This window comes from Colius striatus, chromosome Z, assembly GCF_028858725.1.
Source record: "Colius striatus isolate bColStr4 chromosome Z, bColStr4.1.hap1, whole genome shotgun sequence".
In the NCBI taxonomy this organism is placed as follows: domain Eukaryota; kingdom Metazoa; phylum Chordata; class Aves; order Coliiformes; family Coliidae; genus Colius; species Colius striatus.
The window spans coordinates 48,601,887-48,614,758 of NC_084790.1; the positions used below are offsets into that span (position 1 = coordinate 48,601,887).

At 36.0% G+C, this 12,872-nt stretch overlaps 1 protein-coding gene across 3 annotated transcripts in view; it reads left to right on the forward strand.

Moving 5' to 3' along the window:
- The window catches only part of HOMER1 (homer scaffold protein 1), an 81,223-nt gene that overhangs the window by 30,734 nt on the left and 37,617 nt on the right, over positions 1-12,872 (forward strand). For all 3 annotated transcript variants that reach the window (XM_062019095.1, XM_062019096.1, XM_062019098.1), the window contains one exon: positions 7,782-7,924. In XM_062019095.1, the coding sequence (XP_061875079.1) occupies positions 7,782-7,924 (143 nt within the window). The remainder of the gene's footprint in view (positions 1-7,781; positions 7,925-12,872) is intronic.

Consider the following 12,872-nt stretch of genomic DNA (forward strand, 5'->3'; position numbering starts at 1 on the left):
TAGTAAAACATCTCTTCTGGTTGTTTTTTTTTCTTTTTATATCTATGAAACTTCATGCAACGCATTGTGAAGGACAGAAGAGTCATGACAACAAAAATCAAGAGTTTAAACATCAAACTATTTTTACTTATTTCCTGCTGTGTAGTATTTACTTGAAGATGACAAGATTCACATGCTTGTGTGGAATTGTGTTACAGTTATCTATGATGTAAAAGAAAAGATATCTCAAAACATAAACTGGGTTAATATGGGCCTAACTAAAGGATAAATTAGTATAGTCACATTTACATTAGTCACAGCTAGAGTTAATTTACTTGAAAACAAATACTTTGAATTTGTTTTTAGAAAAGGAATTGCGTGAGGCTTCTATGCTCCTCCATGCATTCCCCCCACCTCTGCTGCCAGGTGTTTCTGGCTCTGTGTGTTGCTGTTTGCTATGTTCTAAGCAATAGTGAAGACAAAGGTAGTTCCTTCTCATGGAGGAGGAAGCAGTGTTAAAACTACAGCAAGAGTCCCTGATTTGAGTAGGAATAATGTGGTTAAGGGTTTTTTTCCGAGGGTTTTTCTTTATTCATAGAATCTATGCATCTCTTGGGTGCTTTGCAATGTAATATGCTCCTGATCTTTGATGGAATAAGGATGACAAGCAGTTTTCAGTATGCTAGATAAATAGTTTTATTGCCATCAGAAAGCTACGTGTGCTGTCCTTCCAAGAGAAGCCGGTGTCAACCGCAAGAGTATATACAATGAACCAACCTCATGTTATTCCCCTAGTAGGTGTTTTGCCCAAGTGCTGCACTGGCTTTCTCTATTAGTGGGAAACTAGTTGCTCTATTGTAACAGGAGAAAAATAAATCAACTTTGTTTTATGAGTTTTCTTGACTGTTTCTAAATTTCGAGTACATTCCATAGTTAAACACAGAGATAATAGAAGTAGGCATTTCAATTTTATAACCTAGTAAATACTTGGCTTTAGAAACAGTGAGTGCTTCAGCCAGGCCTCCAGTCACTCAATATTGTATAGACAAAACAATTACTTTGCTTCTCTTTTGACATGTTGATTAATAGTCTGGACTCAAAAGTTAAATCTGACACTGTCAAATGGAATGACTTATTGTTAGGTTTGGACCACTCAAAGACAAGGTGCTTTCATCTAACAGTGGCCCAAGGTTAAAGCTTTCCCTTAAACTATACGAGCTATTAATATTGTTCATTTTCCTGTTCAGATTTTCTTCTATACTTGGAAACCAGCATTTTATACTGTAGACAGTTACAGAAATGTTACCTTGAGTGATTCCATAATGCATGTTGAGAGCTGCAATTTAATTACTGCACACTTAGGAATAATTTTATATTCAGGCCTTACTTTTTGTCTCTTGGCTTTTTGCTGTGTTGATAAGTTAGCATATTATTCTGAAATACACAGTACAAGTGCTGAGACACATTAGCATAATAGTCTTCACATACTTAATTCTTATCATTAGTTCCCCAGAGAGAAGGGACTTGGATCAGGAGCTTTGGAGTTTGGAGCAGATGGAAAGCAATGGCTTTGTGGCAAACTGCAGCACTTTCATGGCATGAGGTCTCTTTCAAAGAGATTTATGACTGGGGGAAGATCAGTGCTTGGGGCATTTGAAGGAACAGTTGCTTCATTTTGATCACCTGACAAAAAGTGGCTGCAATGCAAACATTGGTCTTCTTTATTTTTTACATAGTGATCCTTTGAAAAAAGAGAGAGTAAAAGAGAAAGGAGATATTTTTCAATGGCCGTTCAAGACTTTGCAAGAACCTGGCTTTTTTAGGAAGCTTTGACAGGAAAGGCATTGGGAGGTGGCATAAGTGGAGAGCTCTATAACGGTAACCCAGTTAGCTACAAGTGTTAACTCCTCTACTCTCTTGGACTTGGAGATATCCTTCTGCATGAAATTAATAATAGGTAGGAAGATAGTGCACAACAAAACTGGGGAAAAAATCTACATGTCAAGCTTAAATAAAATGTTGTCTTTCTCTTCATACTGCTTCAAAAAATGTCCTCATTATTTACCAGTTATTTGAAGTACCAAGAATGGTACATTGCCCCCTCTCTCTGCTACACAATTCTAAAAGAGAAAAACTACATGTGATTTTTTTTTCCTGCATTCATCATGTGCCTAGATACTGAATCCATTATTAAAGTATTTCTACAACTAGTGTAAAAAAAAAAAAAAGCTTGCACGAGTTACTTGCTGTTCACTATTGCTTGATGTAACCCTGCAGACACTACTGGTGTGTGTGAATTTCAATTTTGAATTCAATTTCTGAATGCAAAATTTGTTGTGAAACTAAGAAGAGATAGAAACTGAAATATGTCAGAAACAGAGCATGTATTTGTAGTTCAAGTACTTACAAGAGTAGCCATGTTAAAACTTGAGAAGAATCTTATCTAGAGTCCACTGAAGTTAGATTGCTTTACTAAGGTGTTTTGAGCTTTAGTAAAGTGTTGTTACTGTTTGACTAGAAACTTCTACCAGGAAAGTGCCTGAGTGGCCAGGAAGGAGTAGTTCAGTGTTGAGTATTGTTCAGTTATACTGCTTCATTTGATGGCATGCAATCTTTGGCCTTTTCTTTTTTTTAAGTGTGTGCACGTGTGCGTGTGTGAAACTCGTGGTAGAAAGAAAGCAACCTGTAACCCAATTTACAGTTACTTAATAGCAGGAGTTCCTTTTCCTCTTAACCAATGCTGCTGCTAATTTTAAACTTTGTGTTTTTACTTTAATATTGCCTGTTTACCAGCAGGCTTTGCTTTGTTTTCCCAGAGTATGAAATAATATGTAAAATCTTTATTTACCTTGGCTGTAGTAAGAGCTTAATGTGACCAGAGAAAGGCCTGGTCCAAAAAAATACAAGAGAGATGCTGCTGTGTTACATGCTAAGTCCCACTAAGTACACCATGCTCCCTTGAAATTAAGAGGAAATTATTGTTTCTGTATCAGATGACTTGTACTTTTGACCCATCTATATTAAAATGGATTAATATAATATTACACACTTTATCTGAATCTGATATGTCTGGAGACTGTGGTCTGGGAAGGAGTTGTCTCTTTCTGTACTTCTAAGACCACCTATGGACATAGATATCCCATCTGGTGTCCCTTTAATTCAGCCTTAGATAAGAAAGATTTGCAATACTTTTATCTCATTTATATAAAACTAAAATACTGGCTCCCGTGCTGTGCCACTTCCTATTTCCCAGACCCATCTTTTAATATAGGGAATTATTTTACTTATGCCATAAGGTCATGGATCTTAACAGTTACAAGCCACCCATGGTTTATTTTCAGTTACAAGGTTGCTTGTGCACAGAAGGAACAACACTTTGATATGAAGTTCACTGAACTGCATGAAGCAATAGTCTCAACACTGTGTGTGTGTTCTTTTTTTCCCCCTTCTTTTAAAAAATTAACCTTCAAGTACAGAAACAAATAGAATAGTTTGTGTGGTTTGCAGTCTTACCCATCACTCTTAAAACCAACCAGTCTGAACTTAAGTTCTTTTTAGCTAAGCAGGAGTCTGTCCTGAGATACTTCTTTTTAATAATTTCAGATTAAAACCTCTGTTGATTTCATAAATTGTGTGGTGAGTAATGTACCAAAAATAGTTTTGTTTGTGATTCTGAGCCCTTCCTATGCAGACTATTAAGAATAGTTACTGCCTTAGAAGTTTTAAAATCACAGCATTTTTAATTGCAAGGAATACATTACTTCTGGCAAAATGGTGGTGTTTTATCACCAATTGGCTTTTTCTTTGCACAAATAAAAAAATTACTTACAAAGGTTGTGTAAAAAGTAACTTTCTCGGGTATCCATTTGAAGATCTATACCAAAACAAGTGTTCAGTATGTTTTAACGATGTTTGAACCAGTAGCTGGCAATGCCAGTAGCTGGTAGCACCAGTGCCAGTCAGTACTGAGCAGGGAACCACTATGAAGCACAGCATTGCCAGAGAAGTCTGGAAATCTCCTAATGAGAAAACAGTGTAATACTTCATAAGGGAACAAAATGGAATTTATTTGGTTTGTTCATGATTTTAGATTCACCTGTTTCCTCTCTTTCTTTTGTTCTGTATTTAGTCACCATTAAAAAGTACCTTGATCTGTGCTGTGAAATCAGCTTGTTTTACTGTAGAGACTTTTTAAGTACTTGCAAGACTTGAAAATTTAAGGCATCTTTTTTGATGAATTGCTTTCTGTTTTTTATATACTATGGGCACTGTTATTTTTGTACTATTTGGCGTTGCCAGAGTCCTACATACTCCTTAGTAGGGCCAGAGCTCTTTCAGACAGTGCAGATCTCTGACAGACTCTTAAATAGAAAAATATACCTGAGTCAGACTCTTGCATTTACTTGTCACGTAGAAAAATACTAATCCTCAGTCCACAGGTAGGTCCGGGACTAGTGAGTGACTTAAATTTCACTGTTGTCCAGAATCCTATATATGAGCAATAGAATCCTAGAATGGTAGGAGTTGGAAGTGACTTTTAGAGGTCATCCAGTCCAACCCCACTGCCAAAGCAGGTCCACCTAGATCAGGTCACACAGGAACACGTCCAGGCAGGTTTTGAAAACCGCCAGAGAAGGAGACTCCACACCCTGGGCAGCCTGTGACAGGGCTCCCTCACCCTTACAGTGAAATAGGTTTTTCTTATGTTTAACTGGAACTTTTTGCGTTACAGCTTCTTCCTAAGCTGTTAATCCTTCTCAGATGCATGGAATATCTATACATAGCAATCATAAATGGGATATAGCGTACAGTAAAATATATCATTGATTTACAGGAAAAAAATTGATATTTTTATTCAAGCACCGTGGTTTTGTATCATGTCTATACAGTTGCTGTTAGAACTAAGTTAAGCTGTTCCTGTAGCTGGAAGGAGTAAGTGAAAATCTCCACAGTTTCTTCCATAACTGTTAAGTCTGGAGTGGATAAGTGAAGCTATAATGGCTTATATACATTAAAAGTGTATACAACTGTAAGCTGTATATAATGAATATAAATTTCGTTCAGTGCGAACTTCTCACAAAAGTGTTTCTGAAATCTTTTACTCTAATTAATACAAAACAGGTATATATTATCTTAAGAAATTTGTAAACATTTTGTTCAATATAAGTGACTACTTCTGTTATCTTTGATGCTTTATTCATAGCCAGCTTCATTATAGTTTGCTGCAAATAAATTCTTTATTAAGCAAAGATAGTTGTGAGTGAGTGAGAGGGAGCACTGCTTAACCTGTATTATTGATAGAAAAAAAATATGTGATAGAATCTGATGTTTCTCTTGTACATATAAAATCAGCCTCTCATGAATTTGCAGGCAGCAAACCTTTAGGTATTTCATAGACTACAGTGTTTTTCTGCATCAGTTTTTCTCGCTTGATTTTCATTCACATTAGAAGTCTATGAAAGTACTTTACTGAAAAATAGGCCTCGATGGAATATACGCATTTGTTTTTCTTCTAGTGAAATTATTTTTATGCATTGTTTTTATGCGTTCACACTTAAAACATTTTAAAAAACAGATTCTGGCTTTATATCTCTAATAATAGTGTTGTAGGAATTTTAGCTTAAAGATATGAACCATCCAGATTTTGTAGGGTATAATATGTATTTTTTTAGACTATCTAGTACAGTTTGGCAAGAGGAGGAGAAAATAGAAGAGAAATTCTTCTGTCCATAAAAGCTTTCATATAATGTCAGTGGAAACTGTTTATCAAATTGGAGGATAGTAGTAGACAAAACCAGGTAATTTGTATAAAACAATTCATTTGCCTGATTGTCTTGCCAACTCTGCTCTCCTTTCACGCTTAATTTCAACTCAGTTTCAGTGCAGTAAAACTATTTTGTAAAAATGTTTAGTTTTTATTTCTAAAGTTTTAACACGTAAGATAATGGTTTTGAGTATAAAATAACAAGATTCTTTCTGAAAGTAAGTATCAATTTGCATTCATATAATTTTTAAAAAAATTAGAGGTTTATATCTGTGGAATTTAATCAGTGTAAGCTAATTATTTCTATTTTTTAATCAGTAGAAATTTAATTAGAAGGTATGGAATGGAGACACTACTGCATGTGCATTGTATAATTTGATGAATGTTAAATATAACAGAACTTCAGGTCAGTATTAAAGTGTTGTATCACCCACTAATTCAAGTTGTAGAGTGATACACATAACTGTCACTATGTTAGAAATATGGCAGAATAAAAGCAAAATTTTTATCATAGTTGTGGAACAAATGGTTAATGTAATTTAAAATGCAGTGAAAACATTTAACACCAATGTTTTTGGTGAGGGACACCAAAAAGGTGTGGAAGGTGAAGATGACAGCCAAGTCTTACTTTCTGTAAAAGAATTGAGTTTTCCTGTATAGTTGAGTCTCAGACTCAGTGACAACAATTCCTATAGATGGAATATTGCCTTTCAAAAAGCTCTACCTCTGTAAACTAGTTGAAGGCTACAAGTGGAAGCTCAAAATTGAACCCTGATCTTCTAAGATCATGACCATGTTCAGATACTCTGCAATTCCTTCTGAGATTGCTGTTCTTTAGCTTCTTATGCATAATGTCAAAGAGCTGGGATAAACAACTGCTGACCTTCCGAAGACTGTGGTTGTGCTTCAGTTTAATAATATTAAATAACAGGTTTATCTGTTCCCCATGTAGATGGTAGAAGGCTGTGCAGTAAGAGATGCTTAGCTTTTGGAAATACTGTAATTCAACCAGTCTTTTGCTGTACAGACACCTCTCCATGACATCCATTATACTCTATTCATGAAACTCATTGGTCTTAGAGTTAAATGTTACTTCTTGATTGCTAAAAGCCTACTAAGACATTTTAAAACCGAGACGAGCCACTTAGCTTATGTGGCTTTCATCTCCTGCAAAAATCATTACTTGAGAAAGAATATAATGGGAAAATATTAACTAAAATTAAACCCATGCAGAAACTGAAAAACCTATACAGTTTTTAGGTTGTGGGCTGCAAGGGTATACTTTGGTTTTATAAAAATGAAATACTTTCCAATGACTAGAAATTAGCAAATGGTGTTTGTTGACCAAAACACAGATGTACGAGTTGGCTTTACAAAAGGTGCTTAAACTCATGTGAGTGCCTTCCGCTGAGTGGCAGCCATCAAGTTTGCCAGGCATCCGGTTATATAGCAGCAGCAGAAGGTGCCTGAGTGTAGCTGGAGTATTCTTCCCAGGCAATATCATGACCTGCAAGAGCTAGTCAAGAGTAACACAGATGTTTTGCATGACTGCTGAACAAGTGCTCTTTGCAGATGCTCGTAATTGAAAGCAACGACTCTTCCACTTGACTTTGGTTAATAAAGAATGTGAAAGCTAGATTATGAAACGGGTATCAGAAATATTTGTTCCACTGTGTTGGAATATAAAGTAAGAGGCAAGAATCATGGCTGTCAATAGTCACCTGCTATAGCAGGATGAGGGCTGAATGCAAAACAGGTAAGAGAGAGAGATCTGTAATACGCGGGAGACTGGATACTTGCAAATAATTTGTAGTTCAGTTGTGGTTTGTGCAAGATAATGTGAATCTTATGGTGACATACTTCTAAATTAAATTTGCATAATGAAACGAGACCATGAGTGATACTGGAAATATGAATCTCACATTAATACTACTTAAAATTTATGTATCATTTAAAAATTAATACTAGTATGTATACACATATAGCCTTCCTGAGTAGGTCAGTTTGTAATTTTACTGTATTGTTTGTTTTACTTAAGGAGTCAGCTGGAGGGGACATTCAGTCTCCCTTAACACCGGAAAGTATTAATGGGACAGATGATGAGAGAACAATGCCAGAAGTGACGCAGAATTCGGAACCAAGGGCTGAACCAACCCAGAACGCATTGCCATTTACCCATAGGTACAGATTCCATTCCCACATCCTGATTAAGTGATAACCTGTCTCCTTCCTCGTTAAAGGGACCTGCTCCCATATTGTATGAAAAGAACCAAACAGAGCTCACCCCATCAAAAAAAAAATGGACCGGCTTTCAGATTCGCAGTATTATCTTTAAAAAAACCCAAAAAAACCTCGTGTGATAAAATCTCTTGAATAAGATTTGTGAGAATGTTAATTTATAGTCTAATCAGCTAAATGAGAGTCCTTGAATACTAGTGAGTGCGGGTGTCCCTTTAACTGGAAGCATTATTTCAATGTCTGAAATATTAGTGAAATTAACTGCTTCATAGAATATTCAAATTAAATTATTTTTGCACACGTTCTTTAAATGACTGATAGGACTGGATGTCAGCCTTTCATTGACGAATTGTTGGAAGAAAAGGGACTCTTACAACACTTCCGGATTATGAAGTTTAAAGCAGCCTTTAATCGAACAATTCTTTGACAGTTGAAAATATTTTTCAACTCTGTTTTTGAAATATGAGGAAGTTTACTTCAGCTTCAGACTGAATTATGATTCATTGCATTAGGAATGCTGTGCTCTGTTGTTCTTTGAGAAAGATAGGACTTTTTACTTGATACAAACAAATAGCTAAGATGAATATAGCTTGCCTGTTACAAATGGTTGTAAATGGGTCACTCTCAGCAAAACATATGATGTATTCAGACTGTGGGGAGTAACTGGAACATTTAATAAACTTAGCACAGAGCTAGAAATACTAGATTTATTTTTTTAAACATTGTCTTGTCTAGTTTAGTTTAAATAGAGTTTAAGGGCTCTTGATCAAAGGCTGGGTAATATTAGGACATCAGATATGTCACACAATTAAGAATGAGCAGATATGGAATTGGAATTGTGCAGGACTTCTCATTTTTCTGTAAGAGAATAATATTATTAAATGTATCTGGGAAAAAAATCTATCACGAGAAAAAAAATCACACTTTTGCACTGATTTTTTAACAGAGTGACTGTGTTTATTTTTATACTTCAACTGTCACCAGTGCTTCTATTACATGTTTTAGAAGAAATGGTGCTTTGTAAGAGTAGTATGTGCATGCTGAAGGAGTATTACAAATGTTGCACACTTATCAGTGCTCTGCAATGAGTTCATTTAAACTGTTTATGTGTTGGAATACTCTGTCAATATTTTTTGTGAAAAGGCATTGTGGTAAAGTCCACACACACGTGGTATCGTTTGGATTTTTCTTTAAAAACGACAGTTGCAAGATCTCCCCTGTCATTCTGCACATGTAAATATGTTTTCTGTTATGCCAACATAGTAACTACACTTTGACCTGTGCCAGGCATGACTGAGGATTCGTTTTGAAGTGGCCCAGTTGGTATTTTTTATGATGTAGAGTAGAGGTTACAAAACATACGCATACTTTGCATTTTTCTGTCTACTTTGTGTAGCCAGTTTGAGTACCAGGTTTTGCATTTTTGTGTGGTTAAATACCACCAGCTAGAATTTGTTGTCCAACCACTAACTCTGCATTGTAAGAGTAATTTCTGATGAAGGCTGGAGTTTTGTCTTGCTAATGGTAGCTTTAGGTTTGTTAGTGAGCTATTACTGAAGAAATTTTTAAGACCCTTTGAAATAAATTGAATTTTAGGCTAGGTATAGTTTTTATTACAGATAAATTAAGATTCATTAAGCACATGCATTAAGAAATGGAAAAGGAAGCCTCCAGGATTGTGCTAGTCCTAGTTAAGTGGACATGTTTTTGTAGAGGCATTTCATAAAGCTGAACTGATGATTAGGTAGATGTATCTAGTTCTGCTACCTAATATCTAAATCAGATGCTCCTGAAGGAGTGCTCTCTGAAGGCAATCTGCTTTTCTTGATTTAAAAGGAAGCAAAAATAATTAAATCTAAAACCATACATCCTGATCATTGGAGACTCCCTAGGCTTTCTGCGTATCACGAGTACAGAAAGAGATTGCATCCCTCTCCTGATGATGATACTGGGTGTTTAATGCAATCTGTGGGTGATGGAGGGGAGTTGCTGGACTAAGTCCTTTCTTGTGCACCCTGCTAACTCCTGGTGACCAGATCACCGAGCCACTTCCTCCTACACCCTGTGTTTCAGAAAAGGTGAGATTTAGCTAGTGCTTCTGGGTGAAGAGGGTAATGCTGGAAGGTCATTTGAACATTAGCTTGTTATCTTGTATGTGGCAATGCTTTTTACATATTTGCCTTTACTCCAGGAGCTGTTGATCAATCGCTAGGCACTTTACAAAAGAAAAGGCATCATGCTCTTCCCTCCAGCGTGTTTAGCTGTAGCAGATAGGAGAGTCAGTGAGGCTGCTTCGTTCTTCACAGAAATAACACTACCCTAGCACGTTTATTTCTTCCATAAATAGGAAAGATACACACTCCAAAGGGAGTCCTCAGGGTAGGCTAGAGCACAGGGAAGACATGTGTGAGGCTGCACAGCAGCTGTGTTACATGTGTTGGACCTTAGTGGGCAACAGTCCTGTGGCACTGCATGGCAAGGGTGGCCAGTGAGGTGGGAACTGTGCTGCTGCCGAGGGAGACATCAAACTCAGCTGAGTGCAAGGCTCTCTGTGGTGGAGGACAGGGATAAAGATTTGAAAGTGGCTGCTGTCAAAACAGTGATATAAGTAGCAGCATTTTGAAGTCATCTGACAGGAGTTAACAAAGTCAGAAATCACAGATGTGTGAGGGTCATGCTTTAGTCTACAGCTTACTGCTTGTCATTTTTAATCTGCACACCTGAAAAATATTCAATTTGATTTTGTTATAACACATCCTCACTGGCCAGACAACATCCTCTTCTGCAGGAGTGCTTCTCTGCTTTTTTTATGTCTTAAGTATTTTGGACGTATTATTTCAGCAATGTAAGTGGAGACCAGGTATACCGAAAAGCTGGAAAAAGCATTATTAAGTAGCGCAGTAAATAATTGTAACTATTGAAATGAACATTCCTTGGTACATGTCTAAAATCTCATTCCTACGCCAGGAACATAATAGAGCAGAAGTCTAGTTTCTGCAATTTATCCTCATCTGGAAAGTGCTAATTCTGTTCACAAGCAGTGTAACTCAACTTCTTGAGAGAGAAGAATGTTAAACAGTTATGAGCCTTGCACAGAAGATAAACTCTTGTAATTAGACATCATACCTTTTAAAAAACTGTTTATGATGGTTAATGTTGAATTATGAAGTAATATTACTTGGGAAGTCCCACATCCTTTAATATCTTGTAGTCTGAGCAGTGCTCTCATGAGTAAAACTTGCCAGAACAAATGAAAGTAAAAGGTAGCCTAAGCCCTGCATTAGAATTTTTAGAAATCTAGTCTTCAGACTTTTTGTGAATGATGGGTAGTCTAGGAAGGCTTGTTTTTAACAAAACCTAGTTAATCAAGGGTAACGTTTCAAATAATTAGGACTAAAAGATGTATTTTCATTCCTAAATAAACCTTAGCTTTCTCAGACTTCTCCCTTGTTTTAAAAAATATTTTCCACATCCTTAATGTTCTGATTTATTTCTTTTTTCCAACTGAAAACTGTTGATCATAAAATGGGATCTAGAGAGACAAACATTGCTAAAAAATTTCAACTACTTCTTGTGCAACCGGCCTTTAGATAAATTTCAATTCCTAATCATCTGAGTGAGCTGAAAGAAGTACTATACTAAGCTTACTCAACCTGAGAATGTAATTCAGATATTAAAACTGAATAGCAGATCTAGTGAACTGTGCAGCTGCCACATGGGACTTCTAGGTAGCTGTTTGGTGAACTCACTCTTTCACCCTTGAAGAGAATAAATTTGTTTATAACAGGCTTTGTTCTGGTTTTGGCACATTATGAAGCTGATAAAACACACAGAAGCAGAATGTAAGAGGATTCTTCTGGGATAAATCTTGAAAGTCTTCGATTTTCTGTCAACTGTGACTTGACTCTGTTACCTCATTTTTTCCTGTAATACGTGAACTTGGAATTTTTATTACATAATGTTTTGATCAGACAATATATATGTGTGTTTGTTGCTTGTTCGTTAAAATTCCTGGGTTTGTATTAAATCAGATTTTTAAAGGGGGATTTTGACTCATTACCTTAGTGAAAATGGATTTACTTCAAAATTATGTTTATATCTTAGATATGTTGTTGTCTAGATAGCTTACCATTTAATAATGCTGCATGTAAATCCAATGCTGTACAACAAAGATAAAACAAAAATCTTGCTGCTAGCTCATGTTCCTTCACTGAGTTTTCATTAAAAGTTGTATGTGGAAATCTGTTTAGTAGATTTTTCACTTTGTGTATTAAAACTACTCGCTTGTACAAGCTTAAATATTTTAGTTATGTTACAGTAAAGGTGCTTTGTGAATCATGGTGAACTGTAAAGTTTGCTTTAAGGAAAAGTTTTTCTGGTGTATTGTAATTTGAATTTATACTCAAATCCTAGTATTTGGATATTCTTTGTAGGGCCATGCATAGCTTCTTTACCAAGTTGTCCTGAGGATAGTTTATATTTGTAATTATTGGTTTTTAATATTATTTAACCCAATCATAGAGTAATTTTTTTGTTGTGAGCGGGCTCAGGAACTCTCTAATCCAAGCTCTCCTAATCCAAAGAAGGTCAGCTACGAGATCAGATCAGGCTGCACAAAGCTTTATGCAGTTGGGTTTTGAAAACTGTCTAGAATGGAGAGACTTTTAAAAAAAGTTTCTCTTTAACATAAAAGACAGTAACTGTCTTCACATTGCACAGTGCTATAATGAACTGTGACATTTTAGGACACACCAGAGCAACTCTGGTAAATTCAATTACTCTGTTGAGAAAGGATTATTATTTCTTGAGGCACACTCAAGAGAAGAAGCACAAAGGTGATATGTTCCTGCTGTCTGTCTAAGCCAAGAACTGGTTAACATAGCAACTTAGA